We start from the raw sequence: 10469 nt of genomic DNA, 5'->3' as shown, positions 1-10469 counted from the left end.
TTTTTGTACTGAAATAGCGTCAGGATTTGGATAACCGGCTGGCACACTCTGGGCAAAAATTGGGAGGAATCCTCCTGGGGCTCAAATTTTATCAGCTTGACCATTTCTACAGGTGCAGAGTATTTCATTTCGCCAAAATCTTTGGTTCGAAATTTCGGAAACTTTCCATGTCACACATTCTTTCCAAATTTCCATTTTCATTGGTGGATCAAAAAACTTATGCGACGGTGCAATGATGGCGCAAAAAGACAAACACATTGGAAAGACAAATTTGTGCAAATGGGACGATAATTTCCGTTGCAACATGTTTGCGTTTTAACCAGTTAAACCGAAAATTTGATCATGACTAAATGGAAAAAAGCCCAGGGTGTCTCATTCCACCCCATAATCCTACATGGATGAATTTCGTAAGGTATCTAGGTAAGTTCCGACGTTTTCCGAAGACTTCTTAGTATTTCAGACAGGAAACTCAAAGAAGACAATCAAAGAAAATAAGTTATTATATTTACGTACAATATATTTTACAAATATATATATATTTTTTCAACGCAGTTTGCGTTTCCTCGGTGTCCCGAAAAGTCCTCACAAAACTATTTACAATATATTTGTAAATTAAATATGATAAAATGAAATAATAAATCACAAAAAATATTCTTCTTATTTACATAAATATTTACATTCAAAGAAATCAATTTACTTAGCTTAAGGGGAAGTGTCACGGGCACTTTGACCTTTTTTTTTTGGTGAAAATGGTGAACAATAGCTTCACATACTTGAGAAATAATTGTAGAACTGATCGATAAATTCTTGAAAAGTAAATTCTTGAAAGGCCGGAACAACTCACGATTTGTTCTAGCACTGTTTGGAAACGAAAATGCGTAAACTTGAAAAAAGTTCGCCTCACTTTTTTCAAGTTGCAATCGATTCCAAGCAAGTCCATCTATGGCTAGAGACACTCAACGACAGTATTGGTACACTGAATGGAGTGGTAATTTATAACCAGCAAAACTGGAACATGACTTTAAAGATTTTGTTTTGAATAGAAAAACGTTTTTGTGTTTCGGAAATAAGACCAACTTCCTCTGACACACCCCCTTTTCTCTTTTCTCAAAGAAAAGCAAAATAAAATTTATACACAACATGTATTAATCGTGTGCTAAATTTGCAGTAGAAAATCTTCTGATATATTGAAAAAGTGATACCCAAAATTTTTTCATTGTAGAGTGATTTCACAAATGACTGCTGGCTTACTGAGATGCCTTCATATTAGAATTCAATTATGGAACGAAGCGTTCGGCTTGTAACGCTTACTGGAAATTACCAGTTCATGATTTTGCTCAGAAAAAAAAAATTCCAATTGAATTGCGCCAAGAAGCTTACTGAGAAATATTTGAGAAAAATAAATGATTTTCCTCGTTACTACAACCATAATTGAAGTCCAATATGAAGGCAAACTAAAATACTATTTTACACAAATATAATAATGTTCTCTCTCTCTTTTTTTTTTTTTTGGATTGAAATAAAATACAGTGGAATCTCGATTTAACGAACCTAAAAAAAAAAGAAGTCTCGGCATAGCGAACGATATTCTCCAGCTTGGCCTTTTAAAATGAATGGAACAAAATCTCGATATGACGAACCAACCTCCCCATTCCCTTGGGGCTTTGTTAAATCGAGGTTCCACTGTACTATTTCACACAAATAATGTTCTTTGTTTTTTTTTTTTTTTTAACTTTTTTCTTATTTTTTCGTTTTAATTTTCAGTGGTTTTTTTTTTTTACTAAAATAAGATACTGAATGCTTATTTTTAACAACAGATTATGACAATATGAAAATCACTCTAGGAAATTAAAATCACTCCATAGAAATGTTCGCTGGTTTGAAAAACTTATGAAGGAAAAATAGTACTGACTTAGATATTTACACTTACATTAATAAATTACCAAAAAGATTTTACCAGAATAAATAATTAGGATTAATTTCTTTTCTTTTTTTTTTTTGTCAATATTGTAAAGATGAATATTTTTTAACAGTTCAGGTTGAGGTCCAGTCTCTCACGGTTCATTTGGCTCCTCGCGTCAAACGCGGCGCACTGCAAATTGAAAACAAAAACAGAAGAAAAAAATGTTACACTGGTTTGAAGAAAAATTCAGTGTAAGGTTGCTGCTTATTGTACTCTTGAGTAGCCGTGAGTCATTAAAGGGGGTCATTAAAGTCATTAAAGACCTTTGGATTCTAGACGCGTACGACAAGACGTAACTTCAAGCCTTTAGTAATAAGAAAAGATATATTCTAGGAAGCTTCATTTTACTTTTTGTGAACGACGAACTTAAAGCAGTAGTTTTGAGTAACGATAACTGAGCCTTTTTGTGATTCCAAACTGACGAGAACACCTACGTTTCGAGGACTTGTTTTCGTCACTACGACGTTCTCACAAAAACTCGTGGCAAAACAACGACAGCTATCTCGTTTTCCCGCCAAAACGACACTGGCTCCCGCGGGCACGCTTTTTCTCCACTTATGTCTAGAAATGCACCTAACCCTGAATTTGGGTACTTCATATAAAACAAGCCTTTTTGTCGTTTTCATATGACTTCATGTTTGACAGAATTATGTATGGTTTAGTGAGAATTAAGGTTAGGGGACACCTTGTGATGTATATCATACAGTTCATGAATCTTAGTAGCGTACATTTCTGGACATATCTCATGGGACAAAGACACTGGTTACAATGTCCTAGCGCTTATCAGCACGAGCTTCCATGTAGCATGCTGGGATTGATTACGTCTTGGGCCACCTCTGAAGGAGTGTTTTTAAACACAAAGCCTACTGACTAGGATCCATCATTTCACACATCCGCCCCTTTGCTTTCTTTGCAATTTTTACGATGGTTAAATTAACCTCCACTGAAAAAAGGAATTTACCGATGGAGCAAGGTGAAAGGGAATTGAGGAAGAGAGTTTCAAACGTCCTGGCAAAACGAAATAGGTATAATGTCTGTCACTAGAGTGCGTTACGACCAGTGAGTAAAGAAACCTCTTACCGTGAATGGGCGAGAAGGCGCATCTTCTTCAACATCGTGAGTCATCTCAGCTATCCCCTGTCGTAATTCAATGTTAAGACTCTGATTTTCTTCATTCAGTTCATAGTTCTCCTGCTTTATTGATCCAATCATGGGCTTTGATTCTTTCGTACTCTGCTTATGATTGCTGTCATACTCCAACATCTCTCGTTTCTGGGAACCAAGCCACAAAGCTTGAATTGTTGACACCGTAGGATCCATTTTCAACTCCCCAATCACTTTCGTTTTTGCCTCTAATTCCTTTAAAGCGGCGTTAAATAGCTTCCATAAAACATCTTTGTCCCTTTGTCTCTTCCTTCTCTCAAGTTCCAAACGCGCAGTAACATCAGTGTCTTCTCGTGAAAGTTTTGTCTTCTCGCACTTGGTACGCGCAAGGTCAGCTACTATGAGTTCACCTTCATCTTGCGTTAGCTCCATAGCTCCAAACTTCATTTTTTGAACCACCTGGCTCTTCTCATTATTCAGGCACATCTCCAGCCTTGCTTGTGTTTTCTCTAATGTGGTTGTTCTTTCCTTTACCAAGGCGTGCATGTTCTCAAGCTCTCCTTGAAGTTCCTTAACGATGTCTTCGTATTTGGACTCTGAACTTTCGAAAAACGATGTTAGCCACTGCAGCCTTGCTTCTGTTTTCTCCAGTGTTTGTGTCCTTTCCTTTAACGAGATGTACAAGTTTTCAAGTTCTTCTTGAAGTTGCTCAATAATTTCCTCATATTTTCCCTCATTTTTGGCAAACACTGACTCTTGTGATAGTAGTTTTCCTTCTGTTTGCTCTAGTGCGTCTTTCTTCTCCTTTAATGAGGCGTGAGTGTTTTCAAGATCTTCCTCAAGTTGTTTCATGATCTCTGCGTGCTTTGCTTCTGCACTAGCAAGAAGTGGTGTTGGTAGTTGCAGCTTTGCTTCCGTGTGCTCTAACGCGTCTGTCCTTTCCTTCAACAAGGTTTGGGTGCTCTCAAGATCTTCTTGAAGTTGTTTCACGATGTCGCCGTGTTTTGCTTCCCTACTAGCAAGAAGTGACGTTTGTATTTTCAGCATTGCTTCTGTATGCTGTAATACTTCTTTCTTTTCCTTCAACAAGGTTTGTGTGCTCTCAAGATCTTCTTGTAGTTGTTTCACGATATCTTCGTGTTTTGCTTCCCTACTGGCAAGAAGTGACGTTTGCAGTTGCATCATTGCTTCTGCGTTCTCGAGCGCTTCTGTCTTTTCTTTTAGCCTCAGTTGCGTGTCTCCAAGCTCCCCTTCAAGTTGATTAATAGTGGCATCAAGATCCTCCATCAACTGAGCGCTCTCATAGGTCATCATTTCCATCTGATTTTCTCGAACACACAATTCGTTATTCAGCCACGCTGCAGCTCGATCAGTCGCACGTTGCACTTTTTTTTCTTCCACGAGTCTTGTTTTAGACCAAGGGCTGTTTTAAGTTCTTGCAGTTCTTGAAGAGAATCTTTTAGGATTTCATACAGATGCACCAACTGTATTTCTACCGCCTTGGAGCCTTCCTCTGCAGTTGCTGTCAGCGAAGTTGCCGTACTTTCTTCATCTATTGCCGATGTCAGTTCTTCAGAACCAGGCTTCATTTCCTCTGTAATCAGTTCTTTTGACTCAGCCTGTAGCTCGTTGTCAAAGGACAGCTCTTGGTATCCAGCATTTTCTTCGTCTCGAGTTCCAGCCTCTGCAACCGAACAGAAATCCAGCAACGACGCACAATCATTTAAGCTACAGTCATCGGGAATGGAGGACAGGTCAGAATTCAAGGTGCTGGAGTTTTCAAATAAATAATCCATTTCTAAGAAAAGTTGTTTGAGTGCTTCCGCGGTCTCTGTCAGGAATGGAAGAGTCTGTTTTGTTTCCTCCAGTTCATGCTCCTTCCGTGAAAGACGCTGTTTCGTACTCAGTAGCTCTTCCTCTAGATCTCCTTGTTCTTTCCTCAACTTTCTTATCTCTTTCTTTCTCTTCTTGATCTTTTCCTTTCTTTTAGAGTACACTTCTTTCCTCACCTCTTCCGAATAAATGACCATTTTACTTGCAGTCTCTTTCTTAGCCGCCAGTTCACTGAATGTAAGACGTTTTAGTTCCAGTTTCACTATTTCCAGCTCAGTCTGCAAACTTTGTTTTTCGATCTCAAATGTTTTAGCTTCCTTCATTAAGGCAGCAATCTGATTTTGGAGTTTCTCATTCTCTTTGTTGGTCACTTCAACAATTTCCGGCACAACATTGTCCTGTTCCTCTCGTACAGCATCTTCCAAGGATACTTGAAGGTCCTCCGTCGCTCTGCAAAGTGCCTTTGCTCCATTTACAATTTGAGAACGTTCTTCTTTCATCTGACAGTGTTCTTCGTCCTGAAGGCCTTCTTGTTCAGACGAAACTTCATCCTTCATCTCAATTGCTGCAGGCTGTTTTACATAACCGACGGTGAATGTGCTGGTGTTTTGGACTGCAGACAAAGCTTAGAAAACATTCAACAGTTCATTTTGTAGAAGCTGCTCGGAAATGTTCACCACTGCTGAAACGGACCCCTTAAGCTTTAAACCATTTTGCAAAAGCAGTCTATCATCAAATTGTCTTGTGAACAGACAACCATTCATAGAGAAACAGTACTTTTCAGGTCTGCAACAAGGTAAGGTAAGGGATTCTAAAGCGTACCAAGATTCTGGATTACCATCTTCTTCCTCCTTTCTCACACAGATAGAGCGTCATTTGGGATATCGGACATGTTCTGATCAGACAAAGATGAATCTTGAAAGCATTCATCAGACACCACGTTAGTTGAGTCTTGGATACTTGAATCGTCATCTGTTTTCTTCATGTCTTTGTCAATGACCTCTTACTGTACCTGACTTTCCTCCCCAACTGACTCAATGTTTTCATCCGGGACTTTAGGGATCTCGCTATCTTCTGTCTGCAGGTCATCTTCCACCTCAGCTGCGTCCATGTCCTTGTGACAAAGCTCACCTATATCATCCTTGCAGCTGCTTAACTCATCATCGCCAGCAACAGAAGCGTCATTTTCCACACTCATTTCCACCTTGAGTGAAGCAGTACCATCCCCACCAAAGGACAGTTGCTTTGTCTGGATAGTAGAACTGTTATCGTCAGAATCAACTAAAGGTTGGTCACTGGTTCGTTCTTTGAGGTACACGTCCTCTGTTATCTCATCTTCAATGTCTTTCGACGTCCTGAGAGTTTCCGTTGCTGCTGACTTCTTAGCTTTTATTTTCTTAAGTTTGTGCTCAATTCTTCTTTTCTCCTTTGCAATCTTCTTTCTCTCCTCGCTTTCCAACTTTTCTCTTTCCACAGCCTTCTTTTCCAAGCACCTCATGTCCTCCCTGAGACTGTGAGTTCTCTTCTTTATCTCTTCACACTCTTGCGTGATGGTAGTTTCTTTTTGTTGACTGGTATTTAATTCTTCCTTTACTTTCTCAATTCTTTCCACGACGTTTCTATTTTCCACTTCAAATTGTGCTTGACGCATTCTTGTTGCGTCGTCGAGCTCAGCCATTTTGCATTTCTGCCTCTCCATTGATAAGGAATTACACTGATCAAACTCTTCATCGCTGACTATGTCCTCGTAATTGTTGGGTTGTTCAGTTTCTTTGGCCGAACTTGTCATGATGACATCTTGCTTCACAATGTTGTTGTTTGCATTGATGTTATTGTCTTCACCTTTTGTGGACTGTTCGTCCTCCCTAAACGATAAAACGAGATGATAACCAAAATGAAAATGACAATCGAGTACCACATTACAAGCATATCAGAAGATTGTTATCTGCAGAGAAACGACCACAAAACGTGAATGAGCTACCACTCACAACATCTGAGTTATACCGATTATAAGCTTCAAACAGTCATTTTTAAAATGCGACTACAGCGGTACGCAGTTCTGAAAACGTTGCCTTACCAGAACGGACTTATTACCATTGCTTGTCGTTTCTGAGGAAGAGAGATGACTTAACTACTATCTTATTCAGTTTCCGTATAGTGATTATACAAGTATGTACCGAACCAAAAGAGACTTGGCCTCAATTTATCCCCTAGTTATGTCACCCCAGACCAGTGCATCAGTGAACACGGTTATTACAAAAAATATGAATTCCCTACTGTAGAAATACAAGGACTTGTCTGAACAGTGCGCCACACAAGGCGCGCGACGAACGCCCAAAGGGTCACGCAAAGCGCATCGCGCGCGCTTAATAAGTGAAAACTAAATGCGTTTGACAATTTGTTTTACTTACTTGTTTGTCTCATTCAACAAGGATTGCTCGTTTGACAGCTGCTGCTCGGAACTTGAGGTTGAGTGGCACAGGAAGTCATCATCGACATCGCTGATGCTCGTGGTGGCCTCCGCTGACACAATAAAATTTGCACTCTGGCAGGCAATGTCCAACTCTGGCGTGAGGTCATCTGTCCTCTCTGGAGGTGAGATGTCACTGTCCAAGTTATTGTTACGTGGTGCTTTCTTGGTTATCTGTTTGATCTGTTTGTTAAAGAGCATCAAAAGTACTTTCGCCCTAAATTAACCTAGGCGATTAATGTCTCAGGCGCGACTATACATGGGGATAATTAAACTTAGTTGAATATTTCGGTGAAACGATTCGCGTCTATTTCACATAAGAAATTGTTTTGGTAAATGTAAGTCCTTTGGTGGAAAACGTACACCTAAACTGTCTTGCTTGTGTTCCACATCATTAATTAAGAAACTTTTAGATGCGGAGGGCCACATGACGCACAAATAAACTGTTCTGAATACTTTTCGTTTCTGGATCTCTTGGTAGTGGAGATGGAGTTGCTAGCATGAGTGATTGTAGGTTCATTATTTACCTTAGTATTTTCCAAAAGAGTGAACTGTCTTGAGTTTCGAGGTCTCACGCCTTCAGAGGCTCTGTAACTGCTGCGTTCTTTGTAGACATGGATGGCTGTTAAAAAAATCAACATTTAAATAATCTTTAGATACTTTAAGCAACTTCCTTTTAAAATATAGTCCCTCTTTCAAGTCCCTTCTCTAACATGCCTTAACACCTTCTTTTAGTTGTCCTTCTGAAAAGGCCTGTACCTATCCCCATTTACTTAACAGACCCTGGCTCTCTGGTAGTAGACCCCTGCACGCCCCTCTTTTCTAACACACCCTTCTTTTCGAAATGATCACACCCTCGACGCGCCCCTCTTTTCTTACGCACCCCTTCTCCAACACACCCCTCTATTCTAACAACCCCCTTCTCGAACACACCAATTTTTTCTAACACACCCCTCTTTTCTACCACACCCATTTTTTCTAACCCGCCTCTCTTTTCTAACACACTCTTTCTCTAACACGCCCCTCTTTTCTAATTCACTCTTTCTCTAACACACCCCTTGTATAACACGCCCCCTTTTTCTAACATACCCCTTTTCTAACACGTCCCTCTCTTCTGACAGACCCTATTTTAATACACAACTCTCTTACAGATCTCTTTTCTCAAATACGTGTTTCTTTCTAGCAGAATCACAGATCTCACCTATCAATTAACGTTCCTTTTGCTTACTTGTTTACACGCACCTTTTTCTAACAGAACACAACTGTAAGCAGCCCCATTTTCTAATAAATGTCTCTCAATTGTTTCCCCTTACACACCCTACTACCCCTCTCCCTTATATTCCTGATTATAATAAGCCCTTTTCCTAGCTTCAACCCTCCCATTCTCCATTTCCAATTCTATTGTAAAATATGTGTCGCGTAAACCAAAGCTGTTTTCTCTATCTGAATCAAACGCAAAACGTATCTCAATCGAAATGCTGTTTATCTAATACCAGAAGAAAAAAAATCAGAATACCTGAGTCTTTACCTGAAGATTTTTGTTCTTTTACAGGCTTTGTATTCTTGCCAAGTTCTTTTTTCTCCTCGCTTGTCTTTTTGCACTCTGTCTTGATCGGAATTCTTGATGGTGGCCTGTTTCCAAGCTTGTCCACGGAGTTCCTCGACAGATGCTTCTTTGTCGCCGTAGCGGCTCCTGGCGATAATTTTCCGTCGCTGTTGCTGCTCAGCCGTGTTGTTCTGATTGGTATTTTGGATTTTTTCTGTCCTGGAGGCAGGCCATTTCTGTCGGCGCCTCCAATCTCTCTGCTCGCAAGCTGCGAAGCCATCGGGTTTCGTCCGCGGATTTCACAAGCGAAACGACGACTTCGAACAAAAAACTGTAGATGTTATTGTTTTCGTGCTTGCTTTACTCTGATTTGTTGTTTTTTTAACACTTTTTCTTTGAAACTGACTTCGTAAATCTCGAAAATTTTCCCGCTCTGAAAATAGGTACTGACCGCACCGAAATCTCAAGCGAAATGATTGTTTTCTGTGTACAACCATGGAAACCTTGTTCCATAATTTCGTCACAAACAGAGATCTCAAGACGTTTCTCGTTCGAACGCTCGCGCAAAATAAAATGTGCGATTATTTTGCCTAAAAAAAATTTATTTTGAAATTAATTTTTAGCTTTATAAAATAAACGGCTTTGCCAAAAAGTAGAGTGCTAAGGCCAAAAAAAAATCCATTTCAGGTTATAAAATGAATCCACATGATCCATTTTGATTTGCGAACGTGAAGAACAAAAGTAAACTTCGTACAAATTAAGAATTTGAGAGATGAATACTTTTTTTGTCCTTGAAAAGAAAGCCCTTCAGTCAATAATGTTTAATTATACTGCTGAGTAGCCAAAACGAACATTTGAAAAAAATTTGGTTTGAAAAAAGTTTAGTTTCTATCTATTGTGTGAAGCTAGCTGCCTGGCAATGAGATTCCGCATGGCATTGCATGAAGATGGTGCCTCTTCCTTGATTTGATTGTCTCTTTTTCTCTGGTTGCTTTGTGATCCGTCAAATCTTGAAAGGAAACAGAACTCAGGAACTTCGTTGCCTCCAAACGTAAGTTCACTTACCCTGCTATCAGAGTCATTTTCTGTGTCGTTTCCGTTTTCTTCTTAAATTTTTGTCAGTTCTTTTCAACCAAGGAACCAAAGACGTCAGCATAGCCCCGAAAGTCGTTTAGCGACAAATTTCACGTGAGATATCCTTTTGTTGGCTCAGCATAAACTCCCCACACTTGCTCAGCTTTTGTTTATAAAGTGAAAGCCAAATGTGATCCTTCATTTCTAGAAAAATTAAAGCCGACAAACGAGAAATTTGTTCAAGTCGTACTCAAGCATTTTTGGAGTCAGTTTCAAGCCAACTCAATGTACTCAAAAACACCAATCAAGAACAACCAAAAACCAATCAGAAGCAAGCTATTTTGACAGTTTGACAGCCAATTTTGACAGCCGGCTTTTGACTTTTACAAATTGTCGAGAACATAAAATTTTTGCGGGTTTTTATTTTTGCGATTTTTTTGTTTCCTCGAAAAAAGGAGATCATGCAAAAATTAAAACTC

The 10469-nt window shown here is 39.4% G+C and overlaps 2 protein-coding genes across 2 annotated transcripts; both read right to left on the bottom strand.

Moving 5' to 3' along the window:
- Nucleotides 1-1995: 1995 nt before the first annotated feature.
- On the bottom strand, nucleotides 1996-4387 carry LOC146487745 (uncharacterized). Its single transcript, XM_085126633.1, has 2 exons — nucleotides 3044-4387; nucleotides 1996-2092 (listed from the first exon to the last, which is right to left on the bottom strand). The coding sequence occupies exons 1-2, from the start codon at nucleotides 4385-4387 to the stop codon at nucleotides 2027-2029; spliced, it is 1410 nt and encodes a 469-aa protein (XP_084982759.1). The 3' UTR covers nucleotides 1996-2026.
- Nucleotides 4388-5687: 1300 nt separating this feature from the next.
- LOC146487744 (uncharacterized) lies at nucleotides 5688-10239 on the bottom strand. Its single transcript, XM_085126621.1, has 5 exons — nucleotides 8887-10239; nucleotides 7898-7992; nucleotides 7312-7553; nucleotides 5841-6765; nucleotides 5688-5795 (listed from the first exon to the last, which is right to left on the bottom strand). Exons 1-4 carry the CDS (start codon nucleotides 9194-9196, stop codon nucleotides 5904-5906), a joined length of 1509 nt encoding a protein of 502 aa, XP_084982747.1. The 5' UTR covers nucleotides 9197-10239; the 3' UTR covers nucleotides 5688-5795; nucleotides 5841-5903.
- Between the last annotated feature and the right edge of the window lie 230 nt (nucleotides 10240-10469).

The sequence above is a fragment of the Pavona decussata genome, unplaced genomic scaffold (assembly GCF_977016875.1).
Source record: "Pavona decussata unplaced genomic scaffold, jaPavDecu1.1 SCAFFOLD_13, whole genome shotgun sequence".
NCBI lineage: Eukaryota > Metazoa > Cnidaria > Anthozoa > Scleractinia > Agariciidae > Pavona > Pavona decussata.
The sequence above is the reverse complement of the archived record's forward strand: the minus strand, read 5'-3'. Positions and strand labels throughout refer to the sequence as shown.

Coding starts and splice junctions, on each gene's coding strand:
- LOC146487745 (XM_085126633.1), bottom strand. CDS start 4,387: ATGGAAATGATGACCTATGAGAGCGCTCAGTTGATGGAGGATCTTGAT. Junction 2,093..3,043: donor CGCCTTCTCGCCCATTCACG/GTAAGAGGTTTC, acceptor TTCAATTTGCAG/TGCGCCGCGTTTGACGCGAG.
- LOC146487744 (XM_085126621.1), bottom strand. CDS start 9,196: ATGGCTTCGCAGCTTGCGAGCAGAGAGATTGGAGGCGCCGACAGAAAT. Junction 7,554..7,897: donor CTCTTTTGGAAAATACTAAG/GTAAATAATGAA, acceptor TTTAACAAACAG/ATCAAACAGATAACCAAGAA. Junction 6,766..7,311: donor TTGTTGAATGAGACAAACAA/GTAAGTAAAACA, acceptor TTTATCGTTTAG/GGAGGACGAACAGTCCACAA.